General features: G+C 38.1%; 1 protein-coding gene, 1 non-coding gene and 1 pseudogene across 11 annotated transcripts in view; 1 reads left to right on the forward strand and 2 right to left on the reverse strand.

Annotated features, from left to right (window-relative positions):
- LRRFIP2 (LRR binding FLII interacting protein 2) overlaps positions 1 to 17,420 on the forward strand; it is a 133,210-nt gene that overhangs the window by 39,998 nt on the left and 75,792 nt on the right. For all 10 annotated transcript variants that reach the window (XM_030812145.1, XM_030812138.1, XM_030812137.1 and 7 more), the window contains exon 4: positions 12,747 to 12,833. In XM_030812145.1, the coding sequence (XP_030668005.1) occupies positions 12,747 to 12,833 (87 nt within the window). The remainder of the gene's footprint in view (positions 1 to 12,746; positions 12,834 to 17,420) is intronic.
- On the reverse strand, positions 1,492 to 1,595 carry LOC115834889. The gene has a single exon (XR_004029888.1). It is a non-coding gene; the product is annotated as a U6 spliceosomal RNA (small nuclear RNA).
- Positions 6,804 to 7,504, reverse strand: LOC115834812 (annotated as a pseudogene).

The raw sequence follows: 17,420 nt of genomic DNA on the forward strand, positions 1-17,420 counted from the left end.
CCAGAGGAAACTGGCTGGAGCTGGGACCTGCTGGGGTTGATGTTCTTGCAGTGGTCATATGATCGTGAGCCAGTAGCTACTTAGAGTGCCAAACCCTGGCTATCCTGAGGGACAGGAGAGATAACCTCAGGAATCAGCCCAAACAATGTCTGATGCTACTGAGACTGTACCTGTGGCTGCCTTCTGCATTTGCTTTGACTCTGGGCCCTGCCTGGGGATAAGCCTCTTAGGCCTTAGAGGACCAGGATTCAGCAGCAGCATATGCCATACTTGGCCAGATTAACAGACATTGGAGGAAGAGCCCAGAAGAAAGACAGGTGGATTTACTCCAGCTTTTAAACATTTGAACCAATGAAATCAAATGCGAAATAAATGTTTGGTTTCAAAAAAAAGTTTTAATATGTATCACCATAAACAGCCTTGTTTAATGGGTTTTTGTATATTGCCTTCTAAGAGCTTTATAGACACAGGGGTGTAAAACAGCTAGCAGTATGGTGGGAAACTGCCAGAATAGTAAGTAGTTCAGTATAGCTGGAGAGGAGCTAGGGAATGGGAGGAGGTGATGTTAGGGAGGAAATAGGGACCAATCATGAAAGGATTTGTGTGCTGAGGAATTTACATTTGATTTTCAAAGCTGTGGGGAGCCATTAACGGCTAAATCCTTTTTCAGATTTGAATTACAGTATAATTGCTTTAGCCACCCAGTGGAGAGTGAGTGGTAGAAGGCAGAAAACAGGAAGCTGTTATAGTTTTCCATTTATTTTTTGAAACAGGGTCTCGCTCTGTTGCCCAGGCTATAGTGCAGTGGTGCAATCTTAGCTCACTGCAACCTCCGCTTCCTGGGTTCTGGGACTACAGGCATGTACCACGACACCCAGCTAATTTTTGTATTTTTTGTAGAGATGGGGTTTTGCTTTGTTGCCCAGGCTGGTCATGAAGCTGTTGTAGTTATCTTAGTGAAAGATGGTGAGAAGCTAAAATAAGACAATGACAATGGGAATACAGAGGAAGGTCTGATTAGAAGAAATAGTAAAGAGAATCTTGATGGGAGCAAAGTAGTTGAGACTTAGCAACTGAATATGGAGGGAGGATAGAAAAGAGGAAGGACCCTTATGATGAGTCTTTGTTTCATATTTTGGGTAGTGGGGTAGTTGATGGGGAATATTAAAAAGAAGAGGAAGATTAAGGGAATGATTATAAATTAAATTAGGGTTGTACTGAGACTGAGGTTCTAGTGGGAGAGCCTCAATTTTTTTTTTTTTTTTTTTTTTTGGAGACAGAGTCTCATTCTGTTGCCCAGGTTAGAGCACTGTGGCATGATCTTGCGCTACCATGCCCGGCTAATTTTTGTTTTTAGTAGAGGCGGGGTTTTCCCATGTTGCCCAGGCTGACCTTGAACTCCTGAGCTCAAGTGATCTGCCCGCCTCTCAAAGTGCTAGGACTACAGGCATGAGCCACTGTGTCTGGCCTAAATAAATAAATAAACAAATAAATAAATAAAGATGCTTCACAAATTTGTATATCATCCTTGCACAGAGGCCATGCTAATCTCTGTATCTTTCCAATTTTAGTATATGTGTTGCCATAGCGAGCACAGCCTCAATTTTTAATAGCCAATTGGATCAGGATTGTGGGAGAAAATTCTATCTTGGGCATAGAGATTTACAGACTAACAGTATGACGCAGGAGAGAATATAGAGTGAAAAGAGCAAGTGCTGAAGCTTGAAAGCTTTGGTTATATTAACATTTAAGATGCTAGCAGGGAAAAATGTGCTTATGAAGGATTCTGAAGGAGAGCGATGAGAGAATAAAGAGGAAAACCAGGAGACACTAGTAGTGGAGAAAGCTAAGAGATGAGAGTTTTAGGAAAGAATGTGTGTTTAGTGATATTGGAAGTCCAGAAAAGACAGATGAGATAAGAATAGAAAAGTTCTATTGGGTTTGGTAGTTAGAGGTCATTAGTGACTTTTGTGATGAGCAATTTCAATAAGGTAATGTGAGCAGAAGCCAGATTGCAGTCATTTGAAGAGAGTGAGAAGTGAGGAGGGACGTGTGAGAAAGCTTAGCTGTGAAGAGAAGATAGGGTAGAATTGGACCAGGGTGAGATTTTTTGCTTGCCTTTTAAAGATCAGAGAGACTTTAAACTTAGTTATGATGAAGAGAGTGAACCAATAGAAGTAGAGAGCAAAGATCCAGAAGAGAGATCAGATAGTTGGGACAGAGTCCTGGGGAGGACATCATAAAATGGAGGGTGTGTATGTGTGTGAGTGTGTGTGATGGGACTTGGGAGGGTTTGACTTTCAACAGAAGAGACAGCTCTTCAGTAGAAGCACAGGGAAAGTAATAAAGAAGGGAAGACTGGGAAGGCTGTTAGTGGCTTTGGAGGGTGTGAAGGGAATGCCTTCTTCCAACCTTAAAATGCCTTCTGTCATGAAAACATTGGCACAGGAGGGGAAATACTAAAAGTATCAGAACTGGAATAATGAAAGAAGTGCTGAACTGATAAGGTCTTGCAGAGAAACTTTTTCCATGGACTATTCAGATCATTTACATTATATATCTTGGAAATACCTTCCTGTTTTGTTGTTGTTTTTTAAATAGGCTACACATTGATTGGTACCCATTTCATTTTTAAAAACCTTGTATGGTTCATTGTGCAGATTCTCTCCTTCATGTGATTTCGCTTTCTGAGGTTTCAGTTACTTACGTTTGACCACAGTTTGAAAATATTAAATGGAAAATTTCAGAAATAAACAATTTGTTTATTTTTGTTTAAATTGTGCACTGTTCTGAGTAGCATGATGAAATCTCGCATCATCCTGCACAGAACATGAATCATCCCTTTGTCTAGTGTATCTACACGGTATACGCTACCTGCTAGATAGTCTCACAGGAACTGGCTCTGTTATCAGGTTGACTGTCATGGTATCACATTGTTTGTGTTTGAGTAACCTTTAGTTTATTTAATAATGACCCCAAAGAGCAAGAGTGATTCTGGCAGTTTGGATACACCAAAGAGAAGCCATAAAGTTCTTTCTTTAAGTGAAAAGGTGATAGTTCTCAACTTAGTAAGGAAAAAAATTGTATGCTGAGGTTGCTAAGATCTGTGGTACGAACACATCTTCTATTCATGAAATTGTGAAGAAGAAAAGAAAAATCTGTGTTAGTTGTCCTACTGCATCTCAAACCACAGAAGTTATAGCCAGTGTGTGTGATAAGCATATTATGATGGAAAAGACTAGATTTCTGAGTGGAAGACATGAACAGAAACATGTTTCGATTGATGACCATGGGATAGAGTTTGGTACTATCTGCAGTTTCAGGCATCTACGGGGGGACTTGGAACTTACTTGGATAAGGGGGATCTACTGTATACTTAAAGTACCTACATCCTGAAGAAATACACTTATTTGTGGTTCATTAGATACAGTACTTAAATATACATACCCTTTTCCTCCTCCCAGATAGTAGTCTCAAGTGAAATTCAATTTATGGATTATATTTTAGGGAAACAGCACTGCCTAGCCCATTGAATAGGTTCCTCCTACTTGTAGACCCATTGGATGGATGGAAATTTAGAATACGATTGATTGGCCTCACATGAGTCTCTGATTTGGAATGCCACCATTCCAATGCCACCATTTGGAATGCCACAACAAGTTTATTTTAGCCTGTTCCCCTCTGTTTATTTAACTGAAGCAGTAACAAAATCCAAATTTAAATATCAGAAAGTTTAGGAATGCTTTGGGTATTGGGCATCATAGAATATAGCTAATCACGTTTTACTTTGAGACATTTTTACCTCGCTTGTTCCTTGTTTCAGGTAAATTAATTCCGCAATGGAATAGTAAGGATGGGGATAGAGTTGAGATGGAGAAACTGAAGTTAGAATTAGAAAACTTGATGTATTGTAAGTGAAAGTACTAAGAGCCTATTTGGAAGTAGAGGGAGTCTGTTGGAGTAGATGGAGAGGATGGATTCAAGGGATATTGTAAAGGAAGATTTGTTAAGGAAGTAGGAGGTCCTCAGACCTTGGGTTTGAACAAGAGTGACAAGGTTCCATTTCTGGAGACTGGAAAATAAGGAAGCAAAGCCTGTTGACTGGGGGAAAGTGAGATTGATTTTATTCACTCTGGTTTTGGTGCTGACAAGATAGATGTTAGAAATGTAAGTTTTTATTTTGGTAGAGAAGTCAGAGCTTGAGATGCTAGATTTGAGTCATTCTCATTGGTGGGTAATTGAAACTGGAGTAAAAAATGAGAGTAAAGGCTGTGTACAGTAAAAGGAGATTATCTACATTTGATTATTAGATACTGTGTACGGTAAAAGGAGAAGATTATCTACATATCTAGCTCTCTATTCAGAGAACTAGGATGGTATTATTTCATAGAAAAGAGAGAATCTGTGCTAAGTTGAAAATCCTAGGATAATTATCCAAAGTAAGCTTTTATGATTTGTCTAAGGATGTGCAATTATACTTGGACTATAAAGATGTAAGTTGGTGGCAATGTGGTTAAGAGTGTGAACTGAAGTAAGATTCTTAGGATGTAGATCTCAACTCCAGTATTTGCTTGTCTGGGGAAGGCAAGTTACTTAATCCTTCTGTACTTCAAGGGGTTATTTTGTGGAAGAAAAGAAAATAAGGCCAGGTGTGGTGGCTCACACCTGTAGTCCCATCACTTTGGGAGGCCGAGGCAGGCAGATTGCTTGAGTCCAGGAGTTTGAGACCAGCCTGGGCAACATGGTGAAACCTTGTCTCTACAAAAACAAAAACAAAAATTGTTTGGATGTGGTGGTGCATGCCTATAGTCTCATCTAGTCAGGAGGCTGAGATGGGAAGATCACTTGACCCTGGGAGGTGAAGGCTGCAGTGAGCCAAGATCATGCCACTGCACTCTAGCTTGGGTGCCAGAGTGAGAGCCTGTCCCCGCCCCCCCCCCTCCAAAAAAAAGACAGAAAATAAGGATCTATCCTTGCTAAGTAAGTGGTCAAACCATGGTAGATATATTATCTGGATAGTTTGGGTTTTCTATTGTGAGGTGATTTTTCAGATAATTTAGTTTAATTTTATAAGTATCAAGAGCAAAGGTAAGATTTAGTACAGTTGTAATTGGATCTTGATATATTACTTAATCATTATTTCCCAAACTGTGTTTCTTGGAGCATGACCCTTGAAGTATCATTTAGGGTTTATTTAGTAATGTGGTCAAGTCTGAGAAATACTATATATTCTGTCCTCTTCTTTGAGATTCATAATGCATATTATTAAGGACTCTGATTTTAAAAAAAGTTTAACTTAGCATTTTCCAAACTTGTTATTAATAAGTTGTAAGCTCCCGTTTATCCCATTTTATGTTAAATTTTATATATTAGAATTTTATATATTTTAGTATTTATTTAGCTTAGGCATTTTTGATGCATTCAGTCTCTTCTATTTAAAAAATTTAAATTGAGGTATAATTCACATACCATCAAAACCATTCGCCATTTAAAAATATTCAGTGGTTTTTAATATATTCACAAATATGTGCAACTATCACCTGCCTAATTACATAACATTTCATCAGCCCAAAAAGAAACCTCATACCACTTAGCAGTCACTCCTCATCTTCCCCTTCCCCAGCCCCTGGCAACCAGTAATCTAGTTTCTGTCTTTATGTTTTTGCCTATTCTGGACATTTCGTATAAATAGAATCATGCAATATGTGACCTTTTGTGTCTGGCTTCTTTGACTTAGCAAAATGTTTTCAAGGTTCATTCATGTTATACCCTGTATCAGTGCTCCATTTCTTTTTAAGGCTGAATAATATTCCATTGTATGGATAATCTCGCTGGTTTATTCATTCATCAGTTGGTGGATATTTGGGTTATTTCTACTTTTTGGCTATTGAGAATAATGCTGCTATGAACATTCATTTACAGGTTTTTGTGTGGATATATGTTCTCATTTCTCTTAGGTACATATTTAGAGGTGGATGGATGGTATCACTATGTTTAACTTTTGAGGAACTGCCTCAGCAGTTCACACAGCAATTGTGCCATTTTACATTTACCCCTGTAGTATATGAGGGTTCTGATTTTTCCACATCCTTGCCAATTTTAATTATTTTCAGTTGAAAAACATTTTTTATTATAGCCATCCTAGTGGATATCAAGTATCTCAATATGGTTTTAATTTACATTTCTTTAATGACTAATGATGTTGAGCATCTTTTTATGTACTTATTGGTCGTTTTTATATCTTCTTTGGAGAAATGTCTGTTTAAATCCTTTGCTCATTTTAAAATTATTCGTGTTTTTATTGTATCTCATCTACTTTTCTCAAATTCCAAAAGAACATAATACAAAATTCTGATGGTAAAGGAAGTATCTAATGTAGAAATACATAAACCATAGTACATGTTTAGTTCTCTTTTCCAGGAAGTTCTTGGTTTTTTTTTTTTTTTTTTTTGAGACCGAGTCTTGCTCTGTTGCCCAGGCTGGAGTGCAGTGGCATAATCTTGGCTCACTGCAGCCTCCGCCTCCTGGGTCAAGCGATTCTCCTTCCTCAGGCTCGTGAGTAGCTGGGATTACAGGTGCACGCCACCATGCCCAGCTAATTTGTGTATTTTTAGTAGAGACGGGGTTTCACCATATTGGCCAGGCTGGTCTTGAACTCCTGACCTAGTGATCAGCCTGCCTTGGCCTCCCAAAGTACTAGGATTACAGGTGTGAGCCACCGCGCCCAGACTTTTTTTTTTTTTAAACAGTAATTTAAAGTTTATTCCAGCTATAATGCAGGTTATTCTGACTTTAAGGTAGCATCATATGGCATTCTTCTGAGTCCATTCCCAAGATATTCTATTGTACTTTTATGTCTATTTTATGGATCCATGTGCTCTCTGGCACTTAGGGGGTCATCTGGGTTTGGATCACATAGTAATGAACAAATGGATAAAAGAACTTTAGAAATAGTTTTAAAGCAGGCAACCACTGTGATCTTAGAATATCAAGACAAATGCTGCCATTACTGTTAATATTTAGATGATGAATCCTTGTTGCACATGCAACCTTAGGTAGTTTGAAGGAGTAGTCTGTAGGAAAATGAATTGTCAAAAAGAATACACCGCTTTGATATGGGCTGTCATTAGGTCCCATAATTGTGGCTTGCCAATGAAACATACCATCCCCAACTGGACCTGCAGAACATTGTGCTGGAGGGTCATGGGCCAAATCACTAAGTTCCTTATTAATCTGTCTTAGTGCCATATTATGTGCTTGTCATCTGGCTCCTCACTCTCTCAGTATGTGCTCAAAAGTCTGGCCAAAACTCTTGGTTATCCCGGAGGTGGGAAAGCATTGTCTCTTCTCACACCGGCTCTGCCAGACACAAGCTCTTGGTATTGTGGAGACGACTCTTATGACAACTTCGTGGCTGGCTAACCGGAGCTGTAGCTCTGCAATGACTTAAGAGCAGTTTTTTGCGCTCTTCCAGATGGGGTTCCAACCCCAAATCCACAAATTCTTGCGAGATGCAATGAGGTACCAGCTCGAACTGGAGCAGGCCACTGCCAGGCCGAGAAGTTCTTTCTTAGTGCCCATTATATGATTCCTAATTATTCATTGAGTGATACAGTGAATATTCTACAAATTTAAAAGTTCTATGAGTTTAAATACAACCTAATGCATTTGTTCTGGGAGTGATTAAAGCCCATGATTTTCACTGTCTTTTTTTACTTTTTTTTTTTTTTTTTGAGACGGAGTCTTGCTCTGCTGCCCAGGCTGGAGTGCAGTGGTGCCATCTCGGCTTACTGCAACGTTCGTCTCCCAGATTCAAGTGATTCTTCTGCCTCAGCCTCCCAAGTAGCCGGGAATACAGGCACGCGCTACTATGCCTGGCTGATTTTTGTATTTTTAGTAGAGATGGGGTTTCACCGTATTGGCCAGGCTGGTGTTGAACTCCTGAATTTTTCTGAATTTTTATATTAACTTTATTATAACAGTTGGGGTCATATCAGCCTAAAGACTCTAAAAGTATTTAAATAATTTAGGCTTCTGAATACTTCTAATTTATATCTTATTCTGACTTTTAAATTAGCCAACTTCTTTTGGTAAAATATATGTAACATGAAGTTTATCATGGTAACTATATTTAAGTGTATAGTTTAGTGGCATTACATCCATTTGCATTGTCATGCAGCCATCACCACTATCCTTAAGAACTCTGTCATCATCCAGTACTGGAACTCTGTGCTCATTAAATAGTAAGTCCCATTTCCCCCTACCCTCAGTCCCTGGCAACCACTATTCTGCTTTCTGTCTGTATGAATTTGACTACTTTAGGTTTCTCATTAAGTGGAAGTGTGCAATATTACTCCTTTTTGTCTGGCTTATTTCATTTAGTATAATGTCTTCAAGATTCATCCATGTTGCAGCATGTATCAAAATTTTCTTTTTAAGGCTGAATAATCCAAAGTATGTATATACCATAATTTGTCTATCCATTCATCCATTGATAGATATTTGGGTTGTTTCTGCATTTTAACTATTGTGAATAATGCTGCTATGAACATCGGTAAATAAATATATGTTGTCTCTGCTTTCCAGTTCTTTTGTATATATACCCATAGGTGGAATTATTGGATCAAGTGGTAATTCTGTGTTTTAGCCAACTTTATTTTGTTTTGGTTGTTTGTTTTTTTGAGACAGAGTTTCACTCTGTTGCCCAGGCTGGAGTGCAGTAGTGCAATCTCGGCTCACTGTAACCTCTGCCTCCCGGGTTCAAGTGATTCTTGTGCCTCAGCCTCCCGAGTAGCTGGAATTACAGGCGTGCACCACCACGCCAGCTAATTTTTTCCATTTTTAGTAGAGACGGGATTTTGCCATGTTGACCAGGCTAGTCTTGAACTCCTGGCCTCAAGTGATCCACCCGTCTTGTGCTCCCAAAGTTCTGAGATTACAGGTGTGAGCCACCATGCCCAGCCTTTACTGTGAATTTAGTTAAATCTTGGTTGTCCTTTATTGTTATATCCCATTTATTTCGTGTGTATGAGGTGTATATTAAAATGAATCTGTAGCAGCTCTTTCATCTGATTGTATTCTGAGGCGAAAATGCTAGTGTTAACTACCTAGAAGTATGTTTTATGTACCCATAATTGTCTATTCAAAAAAATTAAAAAATACATCACAATAAGTTATAGAGCATATATTTCATCTATTAGGTTGGAATCAGTGTTGGCTCCTTGCCACTCCTGCTTACCATGTTGCTTCAAGCATCTAGTAACAATGTATAGAAAGAACCAGATAAAGTAGTTTTAAATCCTGTTTATTTCTTCTAAAGCGTGTAGTTTTAGTGGCCTCTCTTCAACAGTCTCCAAGGGAGGTAACATGTGAGTTGGCTGAGTAACAAAGGGAAGGGTGTTTGTGTGTCTCTGAAGCCCATGTTCTTTCTGTTCCTTTCCTTTTTGTAGTTAAAAACATCTAATTAAAGAATAGATTTTAATTATCTCTAAGTTGGGTTTTATGAAGGGAGTCTCATTTTAGTATAGATTGTACAGAATTGGCCACAGACAAATCTTAGAAGGATAAAACTGGCATTCTTGAATTAAATTTCTAAAGGACGCTTCAGGTACAAAGCTAATATACATGTAAATGAAAATTCCTATGCATTGATAGGGTTTTCTTAAAAAGGTTTGAAAGTTTTGATGCTTTGTGGTTTTAAAATATATTTGCTATGTACTTAAGCATAAAAGCCTTGAAGCGTTTCCTATTTAAAAAAAAAAAAACTCTAATAAGAAAGTAGTGTCTACTCATAGAGGGGTGAAGAAGGCAGATAACTTGAAGCAGAGCATAGGTTTTGAAAAGATGGAGGCCAGTGTAAAATTCATGGGAGAAAACTAATTTCTCTAGATTGTTAGTGGTTACAGCTTATGGTTGGTAGATTACAATTTACTTTGCAGGGGTTTTTCTATTAAAAGACCAGTTACACAGACTGGGAAATTGCCAAAATTGGAATAGTTGAGTAGCAGTTAACTATTTAACTCTCTCTGCTTCTTAGAAGCCTGCTGTGACTTTGCCAGGCAAAACTAATTTCTCCTTCCTACATGCTTCCTTCCCATAAGCATTGTGTTTCTGTATCCTTCAACTTTGTGAGCTGCTTTAGGGCAGAGATGTCATATCTTACTCTGTATTTTCAGCACCTAGCATAATGGCTTACATGTAGTAGATCCTTTTAAACATTGGCTGAGTTTATTCTTATTATGAGACTTGGGCACAAATATAACAACATGGGAAGACAACAACTATAGTTATCAGAGGGGATAGTCTGAATCAGAGTTAGGATGTGACCAAGGACAGAGGAAACCATTCCACTGCCATATAGAAACCAGACAGAAGATTTCTAAGTTTCACATGGCACATTAAGCTATTTCCTTATCTCATTTCTTTGATACTGTGACCTATGCCCTGCAATTCATTTGTTTTTTTAGCAGATATTGAAGCTAAATGGGGTGAGAGAAGCATGGAATTTTAATACAACATAATAAAGCCACAACAGAGACATGGGTATACGAGCCTTACTTTATGAAAGAGGGACTGGGGGGAATCTTCATAGAAGGTAATATTTTACTGAATAAGAGAAAGGAGAACAGCTCCTGCCAAATAGTTTGTGAAGAGAGGTGTAACAGAACACAATAGAGTCCAGGAATGGAGAGAGATGGGATGCATCCAGTACATGTGGAGCAAGTAGAGTAGTCCCCACCCCTCCAATCCGTGGGAGATACATTCCAAGCCCTCCAGCAGATGCCTGAAACTGTGGATAGTAGCAAACCTGATTGCCATCAATCGGAACACGTTTCTGTTCATGTTTTCCACCTACAAATGTAACGCCTTTTCCATCTTAACTATCATGCACTGTGGCTGTTACTTTTGCAGTTTGAGGTGCGGCAGCAAAACTAGCGCAAATTTCTTTTTCCTTCTTCACAATTTCATGGATAGAAGATTTGTTCTTACCATAGATCTTAGCAACCTCAGTGCATGATTCTTTGTTCTATTAAGGTTAGAATGTTCACCTTTTCACTTAAAGGAAGCACTGTATGGCTTCTCTTTGGCATACCTGAATTGTCAGAATTACTCTTGCTCTTCGGGGCCATTATTAAATAAAATGAGGATTACTCCAATACAGTCACTGTGATTTGATAACTGAGACAGCTAACAAATGGGTAGCATAGGCAGGATGGATATGCTCGACAAAGGGATGATTGACGTCCTGAGAGATTTTATCATACTATGCAGAATGGCGTACAATTTAAAACTTATGAATTGTTTATTTCTGGAATTTTCCACTTAATATTTTTGTACCTTGGTTAACCATGGGTAACTGAAACTACAGATAAGGGGGGGACTACTGGACTTGGAAGTAAGTTGGGGACCTGACTGTGAGGAGCCTTATTTCAGTTTTACCTTTCTTCTTTCTGTTCTTCCCTTTGTGCTGTTCTGTGGAATTTTTGCTTTAACCATAAGTAATAAGGAGTTGGTGGAGGATTTTACGCAGTGGAATGACGTGATCAGAAATAATACGTTTCAAAAGGCTGATTTGTCCATCATATAACCATGTAGAAGATAAATTATAAGGCAGATTCTGGAAGTAGGCAGACGGATTTGGAGGTAATTGCAAGCAAGAGATGAAGAATTCCTATGGTATGATTCCATATATATGAAATGTCCAGAATAGGCGAATGTGTAGACACAGAAAGTAGATTAGTGGTTGCCAGGAGCTGAGAGGAAGGGTTAATGGGGAATGACTGCTAACGGGTACCAGGTTTCATTTTGGGGTATGAGAATGTTCTGGAATTAGTCATGATGATTGCACATCCTGTGAGTATACTAAAAACCACAGAATTGTATACATTTATTTATTTATTTTTGAGACAGCGTCTCACTCTGTCATCTAGGCTGCAGTGCAATGGCATGATCTCAGCTCACTGCAGCCTCCACCTGCCAGGTTCAAGTAATTTTCCTGTCTCAGCCACCCGAGTAGCTGGGTTTACAAGTGTGCGCCACCACGCCTGGCTATTTTTTTTATTTTTAGTAGAGACAGGGTTTCATCATGTTGCCTAAGCTGGTCTCAAACTCTTGGCCTCATGTGATCCTCCTGACTTGGCCTCCCAAAGTGCCAGGATTACAGGCATGAGCCACTGCATCCAGTCGGAATTGTATACATTTAAATAGTGAATTTGATGATATGTGAATTCTGTCTCAATTTTAAAACAGAGGTGGGGAGTGGGGAGATGAAGAGTTCCTGAAATGAGCAGGAACAGTGAGAATAAAGAAAGCTGAGATGGGTTTGATAGAGACTCAGTGGTAGAGAATTGTCAGTACTTGGAGACTGATTATTGACAGTGTCCAAAATGAAAGAGAGGTTGGCTCTGAAGTTTCTAGTTTATATGATTGAATCAGTGGGGAAAAAATGCTGGAAAAAGAGTAAGTTTGGAGAGGCATATAACAAACTGTATGAATTGTGTTGAGTGTGTAATCAAACAAGAAGTTAAAGGTAAAGGCCCGGATTTGAGGAGAGACTTAGGAACTAGAGAAAGAAATGAGTTTATAAGAGTTGATTAAAACAATCAATCAAACTTGCTGATAGATAATATCTTGTCCTCCCCACCCTTTTTGCATGATAATGTCCCATTTGTTCTTTATTTTCAAATCTGGTGTACAGGTTGTTTTTGTTTTTGTTGTATAAAGCTGAGTTTTATATTACTTTTCAGGCAGAGGCAAGGCTGGCAGCAAAACGGGCCGCCCGAGCAGAAGCAAGAGATATACGCATGAGAGAACTGGAACGGCAACAAAAAGAGGTAATTTGAGGGAATAACCCTAATTTCATATTTGTCTCCCCCAAAATCAGTACTTGGCTAGTTTATTCTGATGTGAATCTGGTTTCCTTTGAAACATTGAGAATAGTATAAACTGATGTATGTATTTTATCAAGCCATTCTGTGCCAGCAAATTAAATGTGATATTTGTTTTAAGTAGTAACAACAAACACATTTATAGCTATTATCGTGTACATTGTTATAAGTTACTAGTATTATGAGTGCTTTACTTACATTAGCTAAGGGAGCTTTAGCAATGACAAAGTGTAGTATAGCTTTAATTGTCCTAAAATTTGGATTAATTATATTATGATATCTACGTAGTAAAACACTGTAAAGTCATTCAGACTTACAATTTTAAAGCATATTTAATAATAGAGGAAAATGTGTAAGAACATGAGATAAAAGCAAACCAAAACAATAAAATTTGTAGGACCCCAATTTTATGTTACAAAAACCAGTATCCATATATAGCATCAAAAAACTACTAGAAAGAAGTGATTATTAATACTGCAGTTTGTCTATGGTGGAATTATTGTTGGTTTTACTTTCTTTCTATACTTTTCTATAATTTATAAACTTTCATTATACTTTTATCAGAAAGGAAAACAATAAAAAATTTTCAAGAATAGGTATATGGAAATTGGGCTGACTAAAATGAAATAAATATGCTTTTACTTTTCTGACATTGACTTGGTCCTGAAAATTCCCATAATAAATATTTTTGATGTTGTAGTAGTATGAAGGGGCAAAAGCCTATGGGACAGTATTAAACACTTTCTTTTGATTTTGATGGGGAATTTTCTGCAAGCAGGTTAAAAAGCAATGTAAATATTTTATATTGTCACAGCTCAAGAAAAACACTAACAATTGACATGTTGCTAATTTTAACCTCATGTATAGTTTCAAATATGGAATGTGGTTCTTGACTTGAAGAGGAAGTGTTGCAATCCGTTGTCTTTTTACTCCTAAAATTATACTAAATATAATAATAAGTGGATGAGCTGAGGTAGAGGATCACTTGAGTCTGGGAATTTGAAGTTGTAGTGAGCTATGATGACACCACTGCATTCCAGCCTGGGCAACTAAGTGAGATCCTGTCTCCAAAAAAATAAATAAATAAATAAGTGAATGAGACAGTTATTAAATGTAAGTTCTATTTACAGTTCTCTAAACTACAGGGAACCATGCATCTCTTATTATTGAACATATTTAGCTTACTAATTTTATGTATTTTGAATGTGTAACTTTGAGTCAGCTATCATTGTTCTTTAGGGAAAATGTCTATGATTAATTTAAGGCTTTTGGAGAATGCAGTATGTTAGAAACTATTTGATTTATGAAATTTTTGCATTTCTAGTACTCTCATCATTCCTTTGATCGGAAATGGGGACAGATTCAGAAGTGGCTGGTAGGCCAGTATTGCCTGTCCTGCATGTTGTGATCAGTTGCTGAAATAATGCAGTCTTGAAGTAAAATATTAACTAATAGTTTGCAAAGTAGGAGTGTTTGGCTTGTGTGAACCTAAAGGTCAGAGTGTCTATTCTGTCTGTAGTAGACCAGAGGTATACTTGGAGTCCTGCCATTTTATGTTGTAGTCAGTATCCTCACCATCTCACGAATGCTCCTGATCAAGAAAGAGTGAGAAAATGAATGTGTGTTTTCTTTTTATGGGTTTGTTCTTTTCTTCCCCCCTTCTGTCTCCCCTTTTTTAAACAAAACTAAGTCCACATGGTCTTCATTGAAAGATGACCCAAGTAATTCTTTCATTTCCTCTGAAAATTACTCTTATTATATCAACTCCTTCAGGTCCTTTTTAAGTTCTCTACCACTGCTCTCAAATTTGTTAGCTATAAAAGCAAATCGTGAATCAGTAAAATGTTAGATAATGTGAATCATTCCTAAATTTGAACTTTTTATAGGCTTGGTAAGTTCCCCACTGTCTCCTATTACAGGGCTTCTTAACTTGGTATATGACTAGGCTTGGGAGATGGGGTATGAAGCCTTAAATTCTACTGCAGACTTTCAAATGTAATCATTTTTATGGGAAATGCCCACAGGTATTTTTATTGTCAGATTCTCAAAGTAGTCTGTAATTCCTAAAGGGTTAAGAACTGCTATCTGATTGCTGCTAAACAAGCAACTTTCTTTCTTTCCTTTTTTTTTTTTTAAGATGGAGTTTTGTGCTTGTTGCCCAGGCTGGAGTGCAGTGGCACAATCTCAGCTCACTGCAACCTCCGTCTCCTGGGTTCAAGCGATTCTCTTGCCTCAGCCTCTCAAGTAGCTGGGATTACAGGCGCCCGCCACCACACCCAGCTAATTTTTGTATTTTTAGTAGAGACAGGGTTTCATCATGTTGGCCAGGCTGGTCTCGAACTCCTGACCTCAGGTGATCCGCCCACCTCAGCCTCTCAAAGTGCTGGGATTACAGGTGTGAGCCACCGCGCCCAGGCAAATCTTTTTTTTTTTTTTTAACCCTCTGTGAAATGTGTGTAGTTTAGGCAGTAAGTACGCTAGATTTTCATTGAAAGGGATAACCTTTGGGCTAGAGTTTTAAAATTCAGGTAGTAACTAATCCAAGTCTTGATTTATGGGCAGGACTTGGACCTGCAGAGAAAGTGGCCTTTTTTTTCAGATGGGAATAATTATCACTTCTAACCCTTTCTGACACTTGCTTTTACCCTTTTAAAACTGATTCTCTGGGTCTGGGCACAGTGGCCCATGCCTGTAATCCCAGCACTTTGGGAGGCTGAGGCAGGTGGATTACCTGAGGTCAGGAGTTCGAGACCAGCCTGGCCAACATGGTGAAACCCCATCTCTACCAAAAATACAAAAATTAGCCAGGCATGCTGGTGGGCACCTGTAATCCCAGCTACTCGGGGAGGCTGAGGCAGGAGAATCGCTTGAACCTGGGAGGCGGAGGTTGCAGTACGCCAAGATTGTGCCACTGCACTCCAGCCTGGGCAACAGAGTGAGACTCTGTCTCAAACAAACAAACAACAACAACAACAAAAAACTGATTCTTTGGTGTGAGTTGGTTGAAGGTAAACAAAATAAATAAAAAGAAAAAGAAAAAAATTAAACTGATTCTTCTTCTCATTTACCTTTGTCTCTCTGGCTGCTTTATCTGTGAGCCCATAAGCAGAAGTTGGCATGTCATAGTTACAATACAAAATATAAATGGCTGATATTTATAGTAAAATAAATGATGCATACACACACAATCCACAATAGGATTGACAGTTACTAGAAGGAAGGAAATTTTCCTATATTTGTAATTTCCCCTAATTATAATACCTTTTTTTGGGTGGGAGTGTGATGTTGGGACATGAATAGGGAATGAAAAGGAAGGAAGCTCAGAAATGAATCCAACTTTGAGTGCATACTGTATATCAGCACTGTGCTAGGGCTTTTTACATAGGTTTTTATTTCACATTATAAGACAGTATTACTGTCCCAATTTTATAGATGTGTTTATAAAGAATTGGGGAAGTAAATAACTTGCACAGTCATTGGCAGAACCAGTATTTGAAGGTATGAGAGAGTGCCACACCTGGTAATGTGCTGGAAGGTGAAAGGACCAGGAAGAAAAGGACCCACACCTTCCTGGGCCTCCCATTAGTGTTAGTTTAGTCAACTTTACATAAACCTAATGATTCTATTTTTAAACTGGGTGTCTTTCTTAATCAGTGGTGATTCTGAAAGAGTAAATGCATGTCTGGAAGAGTAAATACGTTTTTTGAAGTTCCTTCTAATTTGAAACTGAAGGAGTGACTTTAGCCTCAACTTAATAATAAATACTATTTGTTGACAGAAAAGATGGCCAGATATATTCATGGGACTGTGGTTTTCTTTTAATAGAACCATTCATCCTTCCTTCAGGTGAACGGTTAAAAACAAAGAGTATATTTCATTTTCATTAAATGTATCAAAACAGCATTTTGAACAAATATATGTCTTTCTTTTAAGGCATTGTACTGTTTGTTCAGTCTTTAGTGCTTTAGTACTAATAAGGACTTTTGGGATAATGACGATGTATTATTTTCCTCACTGTGGAATAGAGGGATACACCTTGTAACTGGCACCTAAGAACACAGTTTGCTGTAATCTATTCTTTTTGTCCACTGGTATAATTTATTCAAGAGAAACCAATTGGCAATATAAATAGTACTCTAGAAATACCTGGCAAATGAAACTTTTTGTTCTTCCAGAGAAGGAAGAATCTCTGAGTAAAAACCAGAATATCTTGCCATTTTCTTTCTTTCTTATGTAATCGGTGGAAATTTAGCCAGTATAGGATGTTATCTTTACAGTTCAGTTGTCTGGTGAATAAGAACGTCTAAATGCTGGTCTCAGCTTATGATCTTATAGATTCTTTCTTAATCCTTCTGTGCTGCAACTTTCTTACTGCAAAATGAAGGAGTCAGACTAGATGATCTCTAAGGACTCTTCTAGCTCTTAAAAATAGAGTTGCTACCAGGGTCACTTTATATCATTGCCACCAGGGTCTGTTTCCCTCATGTTTGCCACTGTGCAAAAGTATTCAAGGTAGAAGTAATTAAAAATGAC

Source organism: Nomascus leucogenys, chromosome 4 (genome assembly GCF_006542625.1).
Source record: "Nomascus leucogenys isolate Asia chromosome 4, Asia_NLE_v1, whole genome shotgun sequence".
NCBI lineage: Eukaryota > Metazoa > Chordata > Mammalia > Primates > Hylobatidae > Nomascus > Nomascus leucogenys.